General features: G+C 46.6%; 1 protein-coding gene across 1 annotated transcript in view; it reads left to right on the top strand.

Moving 5' to 3' along the window:
• The window catches only part of DNAH8 (dynein axonemal heavy chain 8), a 296,755-nt gene extending 282,917 nt beyond the window's left edge, over nucleotides 1-13,838 (top strand). The window contains 2 exon segments of the mRNA XM_069487596.1: nucleotides 10,059-10,180; nucleotides 13,551-13,838. Coding sequence (XP_069343697.1) covers nucleotides 10,059-10,180; nucleotides 13,551-13,838 — 410 coding nt within the window.
• Nucleotides 13,839-14,114: the final 276 nt, after the last annotated feature.

The following is a 14,114-nucleotide window of genomic DNA, read 5'->3' on the forward strand; positions in this document are numbered from 1 at the left end:
TTCCTGAAAGAGTACAGGAAAGAGAGAAATAATTTCCTTTTCCCTAAAGAGAGAAATAGTTCTGCTTCATGTACTCCTTCATTCTAGAAATGTCTATGAGAGCATTAAGGGCTTGATGCCGTAGAGTTTATAAAGTTCAGAAACATGACAACTTTTTGTCTTACTACAATGTGAGTAGTTTAACTTCAAGTAATTTTCGGCCAAAATGAAGAAATGTTGAATTCCTTCTGGCCCAGCACCTCATAGCTTCATTTGTAATACAGTTTAAGAAATATTTACACTTCCAGATTTAGGGTGAATGATTGCTACTTGCAACAGTATGGTTGAATCTTATAAAATAATGTTGAATAAGGAAGCCAAACAGAAGCATTACATACTGTATGACTCCATTTAAACAAAGAATAAGAACAGGCGCAATGGAGCTATGGTGTTAAGAGTCAGGATAACGGTTATCCTGGGAGGGAGGGCAGTGAGGAGAAAAAGGCACAAAAGGACTTCTGGGGTCTGGGAATGTTTCGTTTCTTGATCTGGATACAGGTTACATGGCTGAATTCCCTTGGGGAAAATTCCTTGAGCTGTGTACTTATAATTTGTGCAGTTTCCTTTGTATAATCATACTTTAGTAAATATTGTACTTTAAAAGTATACATTTAATTGCCCTATGCATATATATATTCATTCACTTCATGCATTTTCAAATGCCTTGAAGTTTTCTAAATTTGAAATGCTTAGCCATGGTGATTTCTATGAGCACACCAAAGTATACAGAGTGTGCCGTGATGTCAGTAGCATTTGGATTTGTAAAGGGCAGCCCCCAGATTGCACTTGTCTGTTTTCCTCTCAGAATTTCCATTGAATTAGGAAAGGAAAATTCTTATTATTGTTCTCAGATTTCATGTGTCTCCTTAGGAGTCCCTTTCCTCCTTATGAGCCCTCAATCTGAGTAAGTTGTCGTCAGGTAATTTCTGGCTGGGGAGCCCGAAGAAATAGCATTTAACTTAATAAGGATTGTTCGACCACCTTCCATTTGCCAGCCCCTCTGCTAGGGGCTTTCAGTAGAGAGACATTTAAAGACCGGATTCCTGCCCTAAAGGAGCCAGCAATCTGGTTGGTAAGACAGAAACATCAGCAACCTTAATGTAACATGGTAAATGCCCCACCGTGTGAGAACTAAGTGCCACGGTAGCACAGAAGACAGAGAGATTAATTCTGCAAAGCGCTTCACACAGGAAGCAGCGAGTAGGATTTGCAAAGCCAGAGATGCAAAAGAAAAAAAAAGGGCATTCCAGGTAGAAGCCTGACCCAAGACAAAGCATTTCCCTGGGAACAAGGAGACTAATGTGGCTAGGGCTCGGGACGCAGGGCTTGGGGTGCTGGGGGTGGGGAACGAGGCTAGAGTAGGAAAAGTCTTCTGGGGGAGCTCGGGCTCTATAGCAGAAGATAATCCCAGGAGAAGGCAAAGGGTAGGCCAGAATATGGGAGCCCAGTGCAATGAGACCGTTAAAAGGTCCAAGGAAGAGAGCCTGGGTGCAGAGCAGAGGACAGACTTGATTAAATGCGGCTCTCTGAGCGAGCAAGGAGAGCAGCGGTGGCTTAGGCTGAAGGCAAGGTCCAGGACAGGGAGCACTGGAAGAGGGTGGGTTGGGCAGGAGGGCAGGAGCGTGGGATGTGTCGGATGGTGCCGGTAGGACATCCAGGTGGAAAGGGGTGTTGGCTGGCTTGGACTTCAGGAGAGGTGTAAGAACCAGTGATTTTTAAAAACGCAAGGTCGTTGACTGTATTTTTGATATTCAGAAACCAAGGGAGTGAGGTTGGTTCATCCTGGCTTTCCGTAGACACAGATGACTAAGTCGTATCATTTATCTCAACACACAAATTCTTTCCGTGATTTTTTTTTCTTCTTCATCAAAAATGTAACTTAAAAGAGCAAAGTGTTAATATGAACTGTTCTCTGCATGTTAATATTTGTTAAGAAATATTACAAACCAAAGCAAGATTTAAAAAAATACAAATGTAGGTAGACATTTCAGTTGATTTCTTACTTGCCTATGCTTGTTAATATTAATCCTTTCTCTTTTCTTACAGTTCTGTTTTCTGTTTTGATTCTTTCTCTCATGGCTGTCTACATCTTGTAAAGCCTGGATATATTCAAGCATCCTGCCCTTTACACACAAGCATACACACACCCCCTTATCTAGGATTGCTTTCTGTGAGTTGCACAGAAGGCTGGAAGTCAACTCTTCCTGAACACTAATCACTTCTCTGCCTCCTTTTCCTTCTTATGACATGAGGGACAAATTTCTGTTCCACATTGCTTGGAAATCTGGAAAACATGAGGATTACAGCAACTCCATGCATGTTCTCAGGCAGTGTGCAGATAAAGTTCTTTCCAGCTGAAAGCCTCTCTGCCCACTATTGGACATCAACAATTGGTTTCTCAACATGAATATATCTCCGAGGTTTTATGTCTTCTAACCCAGACTCCTTTGATGAAATAATTTCTTTCTTTGGTTCAAAACATTTAAGCTGTAGTGGCTTTAAAAAAAAAATCCATGCATTTAAGTAAAACACAATGCAGTTTGCAAAGAGGCCATAGTTCCATCACAAATATATTACATATACAGTAGTCAAAATCACCTAGACTATAAAGACTATAAAACACTTGAAAATGTTTTATTTACATATGACTTAATTTTTATCATCTTGTAATGTGGCATCTGATACTGTTTGGTGTGTGTTTCCCATTGTGCCTCTGGTGACTGCTCCTCAGGCCTAAATGACTTGCAAGGACAGGTGACATGCTTCATTTGCCTCCGGTCAGTGTCCAAGCTCCTGCTAATCGTGACACTGCTGTTTGCCTATGGGCGGCCTGACATTTCATCTGTCATATTTGAAGAGGCTGAGTCAGCCACCATGAAGCTCATCTGGCATTTCCGGCCCCCTTCACAATCGTTTCTGTGGCAGTTGACAGGTTCAACTGTGTGGCAGTTAGCCTTGATTATTAAAACAGTCAAGCTCTCCGTATCTGTGACTATAAAATATTTATTCAATGTGCAGCTTTTTTCAGTGTGCGGATTTGCCTCCCAGTAGGTTATTCAGGTCAGAAGGACCTTGTGTGCCACTGGGTTTTCCTGGCATTTGTCGGTGCACACGTTCACGTCTGGTTTGAGATTGTGTCTTGGGGTTCTCAAAGGCTTGCTTTGGTCCCTTTTTCCTGCGGGCGTACCTTTTCAGGGGGTCACGTACACATGATTTAGATTCTGGCGTGTGGTTTGAGGATGTGTGCGTGTCTGTGCTGTGTGTGGGGATGTGTTCAAACCTACGGAACATGAGTTCTCATGAGCCTGACTTCACGCCAGGGCATTGACTGCCTTTCAGAACTTCTTAACGGATAGCCTGGCTTTGTCATTTGATGTGAGCTGTGACTCACAGGTGCCGCTAATGAAATGGAGGCGGAAGCCCAGCGCGCTCCCCGCGACTCACACCTCCGTATTAGATTGAACCTTGCAGCATCATTATTTTCCAAATGTTTAACTCAATCTGGAGCTTGACGCCATTTAGATGCCAAACTGTGCTAGTTTTCTCTATTATTTTTTCTCGATATCTTGACAAGCCACACGTCTGTTATAACAGATATCAGTGACAACTCATTATTCCCTAACACAAATCTAGATTTTTCGGTTAGAGAGGATTTTGCTGAAGCAACAGGATGGATAATTTTTGTCCTGTTATCTTATGTTTCTAGAATAATAATCCACAGCCTCTTGCCTGTGTGTTTGTTTACAGGGCAGCGTCATCAGCCAGCCTCAATGTCTGAAGGCTTGTCTCCATCATAGTTATAAAAGCCTGCCATTTGCTGGGGTGGGAAAGTGCACCAAGGGTTAATAGAACTTTGGGACTGGGGGATATATTCTAATCTAGTGGCAATTGTAAGCGTGCCCCAGTGCTACTGTTTGATGAATGAGAGCCGCCTTTAATGTCTGAGGGAATTAGGTGAATGAACCTCAAGGTCCTAAATCTCAATTTGAGCAATAGCACTAACCTGCTGTGTCCCCAAATCACAGGACTACAGAAATGCCTCTGAGTGAATAACACCCGTCCTGCTTGCCCTTTGTGTGTGAGGGGCTTTTATGCACTGGCCTTAGACACAGCTGTTATAATTCTAGTCTCTGCACATATTTACCTTCCTTACCACCCACGCTGTCCCTTGTAATGAGGCCAGCCTCCCTCACTATACTGGAACTGCTCCTCCAAGGCCACCACGTCTAACGACCTCCCTGCCAACTTCATTCTCCCGGCTATCGCTAGGATGCCGACTATGGAAGCTCATTCGTGCCTTGGCATCCATCCATGCCCTTCCTCGGACCTCTGCCTGCCTCTCAGAGGGCTGCTTCTCAGCCTACTCCATGTGCTCTTCTCAGCCAAGTGCTGCCCTTGGGCTTGGCCCCCTCCTGCCCTCAGCCGTCCTCCCAGATGCAGCTATTCATCTCTTCCTATGACGGACTCATCGGAGGTCCCAGTGCAGGGTTCTGATTCCTCACTTCCGACTGCCGAGGGAGATGTTCCATCCTCCTGTGAACCTCACCAGCACCACAACCTGGTCGTCTTCCTCCCGGTCCGTCCTCGTCAGGGTTCTGCTCCCTCTGCCTGTGCACCATGCTGCAGATCACCCGAACCCTTGTGAGGGGTCCCCTCATGTCAAACAGCTTGGAAGAGGGAAACCAGGACAGCACAGTGTCATGGAAGACAAGGAGATGGGAGGGCAGTGAGTAGTGACAGGCGCTACAAGAGGTCAAGTCAAATGGGCCAAAACGGTAAAATGGATTTTCCCACAAGGAGACTGTTGGCCAGAGAGGTCTCAGTGGGGCAGGTGGGGAGGTGGAGGAGTCCGATTTCCAGGTGAGTGAGTGAAACAAGGAAATGGGGAGACAGAGAGTGAGTGAGGACAACACGGATAATCCTCTCAAGGCATTGGCTTTGAAGAGGAGAAGCAAGTGGAAGGAGTAGGTATAAGAAGAAAAGGTTTTCTTTCTTTCTCTTTTAATGATAGGAGAGGCTTGAGCCTGTTCAAACACTGGTGGGAAGGAGCCGGGAGAGACAGGGAGAAGCCAGTGATACCAGAGAGGGGGTGAAAGAGGCAGGAGGAGATGGATACGGCGCTCACAAGTGGAGAGCTGCACTCCAGGCATGTAGGGGGCACGGTGCCCACTGTGACAAGAGTAATTAGGAAGGAATGAGCACAGTGTTCATAGTGAATGAGTGGAGTGTAGGCTTGGTGGCAAGAAGTTAAGGGAATTCCCATCTAACGCTTCCTGCATTCTGACTGAAGAAGGAGACAACGTCATCTTGAGATCAAGAAGGTGCTGGAGGAGAGATTTAAGGAAAATGGGAGAAGTTCAAGAAAGAGGGCTGATGGGGAGCGGGAAGGGCTGCTAAGTGGCTTCCAGGATCCTGTTGGTAAACTGTGGTGGTGGCGGTTTCTGGTACCACTCAGCAGCCTGGCATGGGAGTGAGAAGGGGGACATCAGTATTCTTCTGCAATTGGGGTCTTGCCAGGCAAATGATGAAAAGGATGGATCTAGGCTAAACAGGCAAGGAAGTGAAGAAAAGGGATGGGCTTGAGAAGAAGAAGGTCAAGGAACTGAGGTCGGTTTGCTGCAGGGGATACAAGAGACCCGGTGTTGCCAGGGTGGTTGGTAAAGGTTGGCACATGGGCAGATGGCAAGGACGCTGAGGGGAGGGACACGTGGCCAGAGGCTGTCATGGTCAGCGTGGCAGAGATGCTCACAACAGGCGGAAGAACTGGGAAGGGCAAGGTCTTCATGGCTGAGCCAGGTTCTGGGCGGGCAAGAGGTGGAGAATGTGGGAGTTTGTCAACCATAGAACCACGCCACAGGGAACAGCGTAAAGGTTTGGGGAGAGGGGAGAAGTGGGAGGTTGGTTTACGGGAAGGAAGCACAAACTGGCACAGGGAAGAGATAGATCAGTGCGGGGAATTACATTTTGGAACGTGGGACACGGTGGGTTTAGCTAATCCCAGCGCTGCCAGGAGAATTAGTCTCCCATGTATACTCAAGTTTTGCCGGAGTCAGACATGTCCTGGATCGATGGCACTTCGTGCAGCTCAGGAGGCCCTGGAGGAGTCAGCGCGTCCCACCGTCCCACGACAGCCTTTCTGACACCGTGCTCCTGCTGTGAGCCTTTCCCCTCCCATCTGTCAAACTTGTTCTTAAAACAAACGTGGGGCAGCGACTGTCAGTGACCTGTCTTGCGCAGTGTTTTACAGAGCAGTGGTTCCCACATGTGCCCACACGGCAAAATCACTGGGGAGCTTTTAATGCATACTGAGGCCTGGGTCCCAGGACAATGGTATCAGAATCTCTGGGAATGGGGCCTCTGGAGTCTGTACAATCAATTTTCTTAAAAGCTCCCTTGGGCATTCTAATGTGTGAAGAACCTTGACTGTAGACCTCTGCGTCCTGGTGTGTGGGCCCCCAGGGGGCAGCAGCAACACCGCCTGGATGCTGGACAGAACTGCAGATCCCAGGCCCTTGATCTACCCACTGAACCAGGACCTGCGTTTTAATTAAACTCCCTGTCCCTGGTGGTTCCTATGGACATGGAAGTTTGAGAAGCGCTGCCTTAAAACAATACCGATGCCTGGTCCCACCTCCAGAGATTCTGATTTTATAATCTGGGCTGTGACTTGGGAATTGGGAGTTTTGGAAGCTTTTGTGGCATTTCTAATGTTCAACAGTTCGAGGTCCCTGCCTTACAGCCTCTAGCAAAGAGTCAGGAAAGGCGATCGGTGCATTATTATTCAACTGGGTTGATCAACCCCATCTTAGTTTAATGATTTCTGACCTTGTATTTAACTTACCAATGAACTGAATTTGCTTCTCATTTGGGGAAAAAACTGCCTGTCATAAACTTGTGGCAGGAACATCATTTCTCCTCATCATCAAAGATGCTACCGGGAGGCTGAGTAATTGATTAGACAGGAAATACTGCACAACCTAAGGCCCATTACAGAAGAACTGGTTCATTTATTAAAGAAAAAAGTTTCCTATTTTGGGTATAGGACCGTCATTACGGAATACTAACCAACTCCTTATAAACTCGGTAAGAGCAAACTTCCTGATTAGTTATTTCTTTCATCTTTTCTAAGACCTTGTATAAAATGATACTTAAAGCACCATACGGCTTTGTTAAGCCAACTGATCACACGAGTCAAACAACAGTAATTAGTATGCTAAGATGTTGGATTACTACTATTGTAGGAATTAACACAGCTCTTTTAAAGAAAAATATATCAATAGGCTTTTATACAGGCTTCAGAAAAAAATAGATTTTGATTCTGTTAGACTTGATGTCAGTCTACAGAAAGATGTTCATTCATTTTAAATTCAGTAATGAACAATTCATTGTATTCACTACCCTCCAAAACAAAACCATCAAGACTTGAAAAAATAAGCATCTTTTCCATGTTCACTAAGCGTGGGAATGGCCGTGGAATAGCTCCCTCCCCTCCACTCTCAGGCGTCAAATGTATTTATTTAACATTTTCCTTTCTTAATAGCTCAAGGTGACATCAGTGTGTTCTAGATTCCACCCACTGGCACACTAAGGGTGCTTCCTAAGCCTGAGGAGGCTTATTGTTGAGGTCAACTAGACAGCGTCATGTGTAAAAACTTCCTAGTAGGGAGAAGAAAGGAAATAGTCTCTCCTCAATTGGACTCGAGTTTTTCAGAGCTTCTAAGAATGACTGACGTCTTTGAAACAGTTGTGCTACATAAGAGAGAATCCAGCTTGTTCCTCACCTGACACCTATGATGTTGTCCTCAGCACCACATGGAGTGAGGTCAAATTTGCCATTAGTTGGAACTTAAAATGTTACAGAAAAATTCAATTATTCAATTTGTGCAGATGGATGGTTAAGACCAGGATTCATGCCTTACACATTATGACCTTTGGTGATGAATTTTAAAAGATCATAAAATAGGGTCAATTGAATTCCAGGAACTCCACTTGGATATACAGTGTCTAATTCACCACATGGATGCACACTTAAGGTTGAATGATGAAAATGACATTTTCATGGAGTGACTTAGAAGTGAGAATTGGGTTTTATTGTTATGGTCGTATGTACCATTGGCCAGCAAACACACAGAATGTTTTCCTCCTAACGCCTGGGATCCCCAGTGTTTGAAATGGAAGTCATCGCAGTCATGCATTGATCAAATCACCTCACACGACCTCACATAGAGTACAGGCACTGACCAGCACTTGCTGCCAGGCAAACTTCCACGATGTTTCCTGCCCTCTGTAGTCAACATTTGGTGTCACAAAACCATCCTTTCCTGTTAGACACTCTCAGTTTCATGAAACTATAGCTTTATGAGAATCTCCTATAAAAGTCCTTCCCTCAGCTACTCTGGTTAATTGATCAACGTTTCTTTTGGATTAATGCAAGGGCCTTTCTTTAGCACCCCAAATCCTATTTTAGTGGGTGCTGCTCTGAGTAAGCTTTCTAAGATGCAAATACAACCAAATCATTTGCTTACTTAAAATATTCAGTGGCTTCCCACCATCCACAGAATCACGTCCAAACTCTGACCCTGAAAAAAATCACACCTCTGCCTTTGTTCTAGCCTTACCTGCCACCCCAGCCCCCCATACCTTTGCACATGCTGTCCCTCTAACTGGACTTGTCCCATCCGGCAAACTCCTACGTGTCTTTCAAGAGTCACCTTCAACTCCATCTTCTCCCTTACGCCTTCCCTAAGCTGTCTCCCCGAGTGGTTAGCGTTGTTCACGCCTTTGTCCATAAGGACACTGTGCCAATGTCCTGCCTCCCTCCACGTTCCCTCCAGACTGAGCTCTCTGCATGTGGGGTCTGTGGACGGCCTCTTCATCTTTGTGGTCATCCCACCTAGAGCAGTGCCTGGTACGCGGTGGCCACTTCAGAGAGACTGGACAGATGAACGAAAGAATGACCGCACGAGTGCCTCTGCTAGTGTCTCGTTTACTAATGGGGAGAACTTGACTCCCTCAGTAAAGCCAGACGAGGGGCCTGCTGTTTACTTCCAACTCCATCTTAGCTCCATGCTTGTAATTAGGCTTTGTAATTAGTAATGCCCCCGCCTCCTGCTCCCATTTATACCTGATAAAATGTTATCGCTTATGTGTTGGTTTGGTTCTCAGAGCTCTGTAATCTAGGAGCAGCAGGGACATGCACATTCCACAATTTTACTTTCCAGAGAGCCTCTCGATTTTCAATATTTACATGGAGGCCAAAATATAACATATAGGTCACCGATAAGTTTTCTTAAGGCTTTGAAGTCCATTTTGAAGTCTAGGGTTTTGTTTTCTAACATGAATGCTACTCTCCAAAAAAGATTTCTCTTATTGAATTGAACAGCATGGTTTGCAAATATTAAGTTTAAAGAAAGGCCACAGTATGTGGAAGCACATATTGTCTCAAATAACTGTATTATGTACATTGAAACATGTAGCTTTCCTTTCCAGTGTGATTGCTTTGTTTGATTGAATTGAAAGTCAGGTTTTCTATTTTGGCATCATGCCTTATTTCCTTAGACTAAATGAAATTGTTCCATTATAGCAAATAGAAGCTTGATAATGGTTTGATTCAAGTTTAATTGGAATGCTGTTCTCAGAACAGTTCACCATTGCAGTCTTATTCCTTGATATTGTGTTTTCAAATAGAGATTATGACCTAAGACTGGGTTACAGTCCTTCAGGGCTCGAGCAATTGAAATCCTGGGAGCATTTCGAACCAAAGCCCGGTCTGACGCAGAAAGGGTGCTGCTTCCCTGCTGTCAGCGGGTGGGAAAGATCAGCTCATCGCAGGTCCCCGCAGAAACAGCACAGAGAGACATGTCCCCTTGGGGACTGGTCTCAGCTCCTCTTGGGATGGACACAAGGTTTGGAGATAGACAAGCCAGTAACACTTAACATCTCTTTCTGCTTGTTTCCAAAGTGGACTGCAGCAAGGTATCAAAGTCTTTTCTTTCCTTTTTTTTTTTTTTTTTTTTAAGGCTTCCTCACAGCAATGAGGCAAGAAGTGACCCGTGCCCACAAAGGCTGGGCACTGGACACGGTGACCATCCACAACGACGTTCTGAGACAGACCAAGGAGGAGATCACGTCGCCCCCCGTGGTAGGCACTGTTGGGCAACAGCAAGGACAGTTCTCGAGCCAGGGCTGGAAGTTTAAGTTCTGCTTAAAACTGAGCTATGAGTGCCTCGGTTAAGTCCATTCGCTTTGCAGTGAGCATTTCCTCCCTGTAACCAGGAGGCTGCAGTGCCAAAGCCTGCTCCGTCTGCCGGAGTGGAAGGTTAATGACAAGGTCTAGTGAGTTCTGGGGACGCCCCAGACTGCATTTCTTTATAATTACAGGTTATGCTTGCATTTGCAACAAAGGATTTTCCACACATCTTCAGCTACTGCTGTGGGCTACTCACAGAATGGACTGTGGGCAGCAGAGACTGAGTACTGGTCTAGCAGGCTGGGGCTCTGGGGCCGTGCCAGCAGCGTCCCCACTAGCTCCAGTGCCTGGGTGGAAAGACGCCGGGCTGGGGCAAGAGCCACTGCCTGGACACCAATCTGCCCAATGAGCTTGGACACGTTTCTTAACGTTTTTGAGTCTCAACTTCATTTGTAAAGTGAGCAAGATAATTCGCCTTCCTTATAGGCAGTTGTGAGAATTTAAATGTGATCATTTAGGCTTCGTGCAGGACCCAGTATAGACTCTCAATAAATCTTGGTCCCCTTTTCCGCTTTTCTGACTTTCATTCCCTCATTTGTCAAATAAGGGGCCGGACCAGATGATTTCCAAGTTCTGGCCAAAAGCTTTCTGCCATTTTGTAACAAGCATTGCCCTTCCTCCAGCTTCTAGGACCCCGACTTCTGCCTGGGGCCTCACCAGAAGCACCTTAACCTCCGTCTTTCCACCAACAGTCTCAGCAAGGCATTTCAGGCTTCTCCCAGCCTCTACCTATTATGCAGTTCCCAAATCACTTCCACGCTTTTATTTGCTAGAGTAGCATCCTGCTTCCTGGTACCAAAATCCGTATTCATTTCCGAAGGCTGTCATAACAAAGTGCCGAAATCTGAGTGGCTCAAAACGACAGAAATGCATTTTCTATTTAGGAGGCCAGAAGTCAAAATCAAGGTACAGTTGGTTTCTTCCGGAGGCTCTGGGGAGGAATCTTGCTCTCTCCTAGCTTCTGGCGGGTGCCGACAGTCCTTGGCATTCTTTGGCTTGTAGATGCACCATTCCAATCTCTGCCTCCATGCTCACATTCTTCCCTCTCTATACCTCTGCGCGTCCTCTCCTCTTCTTATGAGAGTACCAGTAACATTGGATTTAGGGCCTCCCTTAATTCAGTCTGTCCTTATTTAGACTAGTTACATCTGCAAAGTCCTTATTTCTAAATAGTCACATTCTGAGCTTCTGGATGACATGAAATTTTGGTGACACTATTCTGTCACACCTTCTAACAGTGAATTTTTAATTCTGAGACTGAAAGTACCCTAGAGAGGGGTACAATTCATCGTACCCTAGAGAGGGGCAATTTAAGTGGTCACATTGTTAATGCAGTTAACTGTCACCCACTGAGTTAATGGTGGTGCCCTGAGACTGTTCATGGTTTTACTGTCAAATCATGTGCCTCAGTTTTTGGTTCAAAAAGTACAGTTCTCAGGCTGGAGTCTGTAATCCCAGCACTTTGGAAGGCCGAGGTGGGAGGATCACTTGAGCCCAGGAGTTCAAGACCTGCCTGGGCAACATAACAAGACCTTGTCTCTACAAAAAATTTAAAAAATTAGCCAGGTGTGGTGGTACATGCTTGTAGTTCTAGCTACATGGGAGGCTGAGGCAGGAGGATCACTTGAACCCAGGAGTTAGAGGCTGCAGTGAGCTATGATGACGCCACTGCACTCCAGCTTGGGTGACAGACTGAGACAGTGTCTCAAAAAAAAAAAAAAGAGGCCGGGGCGCGGTGGCTTATGCCTGTAATCCTAGCACTCTGGGAGGCCGAGGCGGGTGGATTGCTCAAGGTCAGGAGTTCAAGACCAGCCTGAGCGAGACCCTGTCTCTACTAAAAATAGAAAGACATTATATGGACAACTAAAAATCTATATAGAAAAAATTAGCCGGGCATGGTGGCGCATGCCTGTAGTCCCAGCTACTCGGGAGGCTGAGGCAGTAGGATCGCTTAAGCCGAGGAGTCTGAGGTTGCTGTGAGCTAAGCTGACGCCACGGCACTCACCCTAGCCTGGGCAACAAAGTGAGACTCTGTCTCAACAAAAAAAAAAAAAAGGAAAAAACCATGATCCTCATACTGTTAGCCCATTTGAGGGGCCAGAAAACACTTTGCAACTATCACACTATCTTTTATCGTAACCTACATTTCCTTCCCCTTCCCCTGCCCTCACTGGACATGGAAACATGGCCACCATCTTCCCCCTGAATGCATTTGATGGGCTCGCATGGTTATTGGAGCCTCCCCTGTGAGCTCTCCACAGGCTTTCTTTTTCCAGTGAATACTTGTTCTGTGGCTCCCCACCGCCTACAGGATAAAGTTCAGACTCTTCAGCTTGGCATCCAGATTCTTCTGTTGTCAGGCCCTAACTCATTTTATAACCATGGAGCCATCGCTAAGTAAATGCTTGGCCTTTTCCACTCACCCTGCCCTTTATGGTACTGCCCCTGCCCGGGTGCCTGCCCCTCTCCCCTGTCTTCCCAGTGCAGCCCAGCCTTCCAGGCCTACATCAAGGCCCTCCACTAAGGCCCCTGAGCCCACAGGGACCTTTCACTTCAGAAGTCACCGCCTCACCCTCCGTACTGTCCTTCTGGCAGCCCCTGGAGCAAGTGTGCGCTGCTATTCAATTCATGTCTTTGTAAAAATTGTCCTGTGCCCGTGTGTGTCTCGTATCCCCAATGTAATGGTGAGCACCCGGATGAGAGGGACACTGGGGAGGCCGGTGGGACGCTGCAGAACAGCGCTGCACCCCGCCTGGCCCCTGCCGCGCACCCTCGGGGACTCTGCCTCTCCTGCCAGCCAGGCCTGGCTGCCGCCAGTCTCACTTCACCCTGACGGAGATGAAGCTGAGCCTGGGTGGGCTTGGCCAGGCCAGGCTGCGATCCCACCTTTCACCAGCTCCCAATCCCCTAACACACTCCCACCTTCCAGCAACTCACGCCAGACCGCTCAGAGACTCTCAGCGCCCTGCAGGGTGACTTGGTGCTGCAGGCGAGGTCCGTTGCCGGCAGCCACCCCCACTCTGGAATAGCGATAACAGGAGCATTTGTCCCGTGCTCAGAGCCTGAGACACACTGCAGGGGAGACTGGGCTCGGCATTCCACTAACACAGTGTGCCCAGGTGCGCTTTCCTCATCTGGTAGCATTGTAAGATGTTGCACGTTTTCTTTCCAAACTGACAAGCTTTATTACACTAATTGATGCCCAGCTCGCAGCACCTGATTTTCTTAAAAAATCCTCTCGCCTTACACTTGCCTCTTCCAGGAAGGCGTGTATATTTACGGGCTGTACATGGACGGAGCGGCCTGGGACCGGCGGAATGGGAAGCTCACGGAGTCCACGCCCAAGGTGCTCTTCACACAGATACCTGTGCTGCACATCTTCGCCATCAACTCCACGGCGCCCAAGGACCCCAGGCTGTACGTGTGTCCCATTTACAAGAAACCCAGGCGCACGGACTTGACTTTCATCACTGTGGTTTATTTGCGAACAGTGCTGTCCCCAGATCACTGGATCCTGAGGGGAGTGGCCCTTTTGTGTGACATCAAATAGGTCCATTGCCATCTGCAGAGGCACCGGGAGCCACACAGCCTGGGCCGTGGAGGGACTCCATGACGTGTGTGTGTCTCCTCTCCCTGATAACAGCTCGCTTACTCTTTCTCAATTAAAAGGATGATGTCTGAAAACTGCTTGTGTGTGTATTTTCTTCTCATATCAATATTCAGAAAGATCTTTCTAAATTAGTGCTTTTTATTCCAGAACATCATACTCCATTGTGATTACTTTTTAAAGATAAAGTCCTACCTTGATGTTACAACACTTTGGAAG

Source organism: Eulemur rufifrons, chromosome 15 (genome assembly GCF_041146395.1).
Source record: "Eulemur rufifrons isolate Redbay chromosome 15, OSU_ERuf_1, whole genome shotgun sequence".
NCBI lineage: Eukaryota > Metazoa > Chordata > Mammalia > Primates > Lemuridae > Eulemur > Eulemur rufifrons.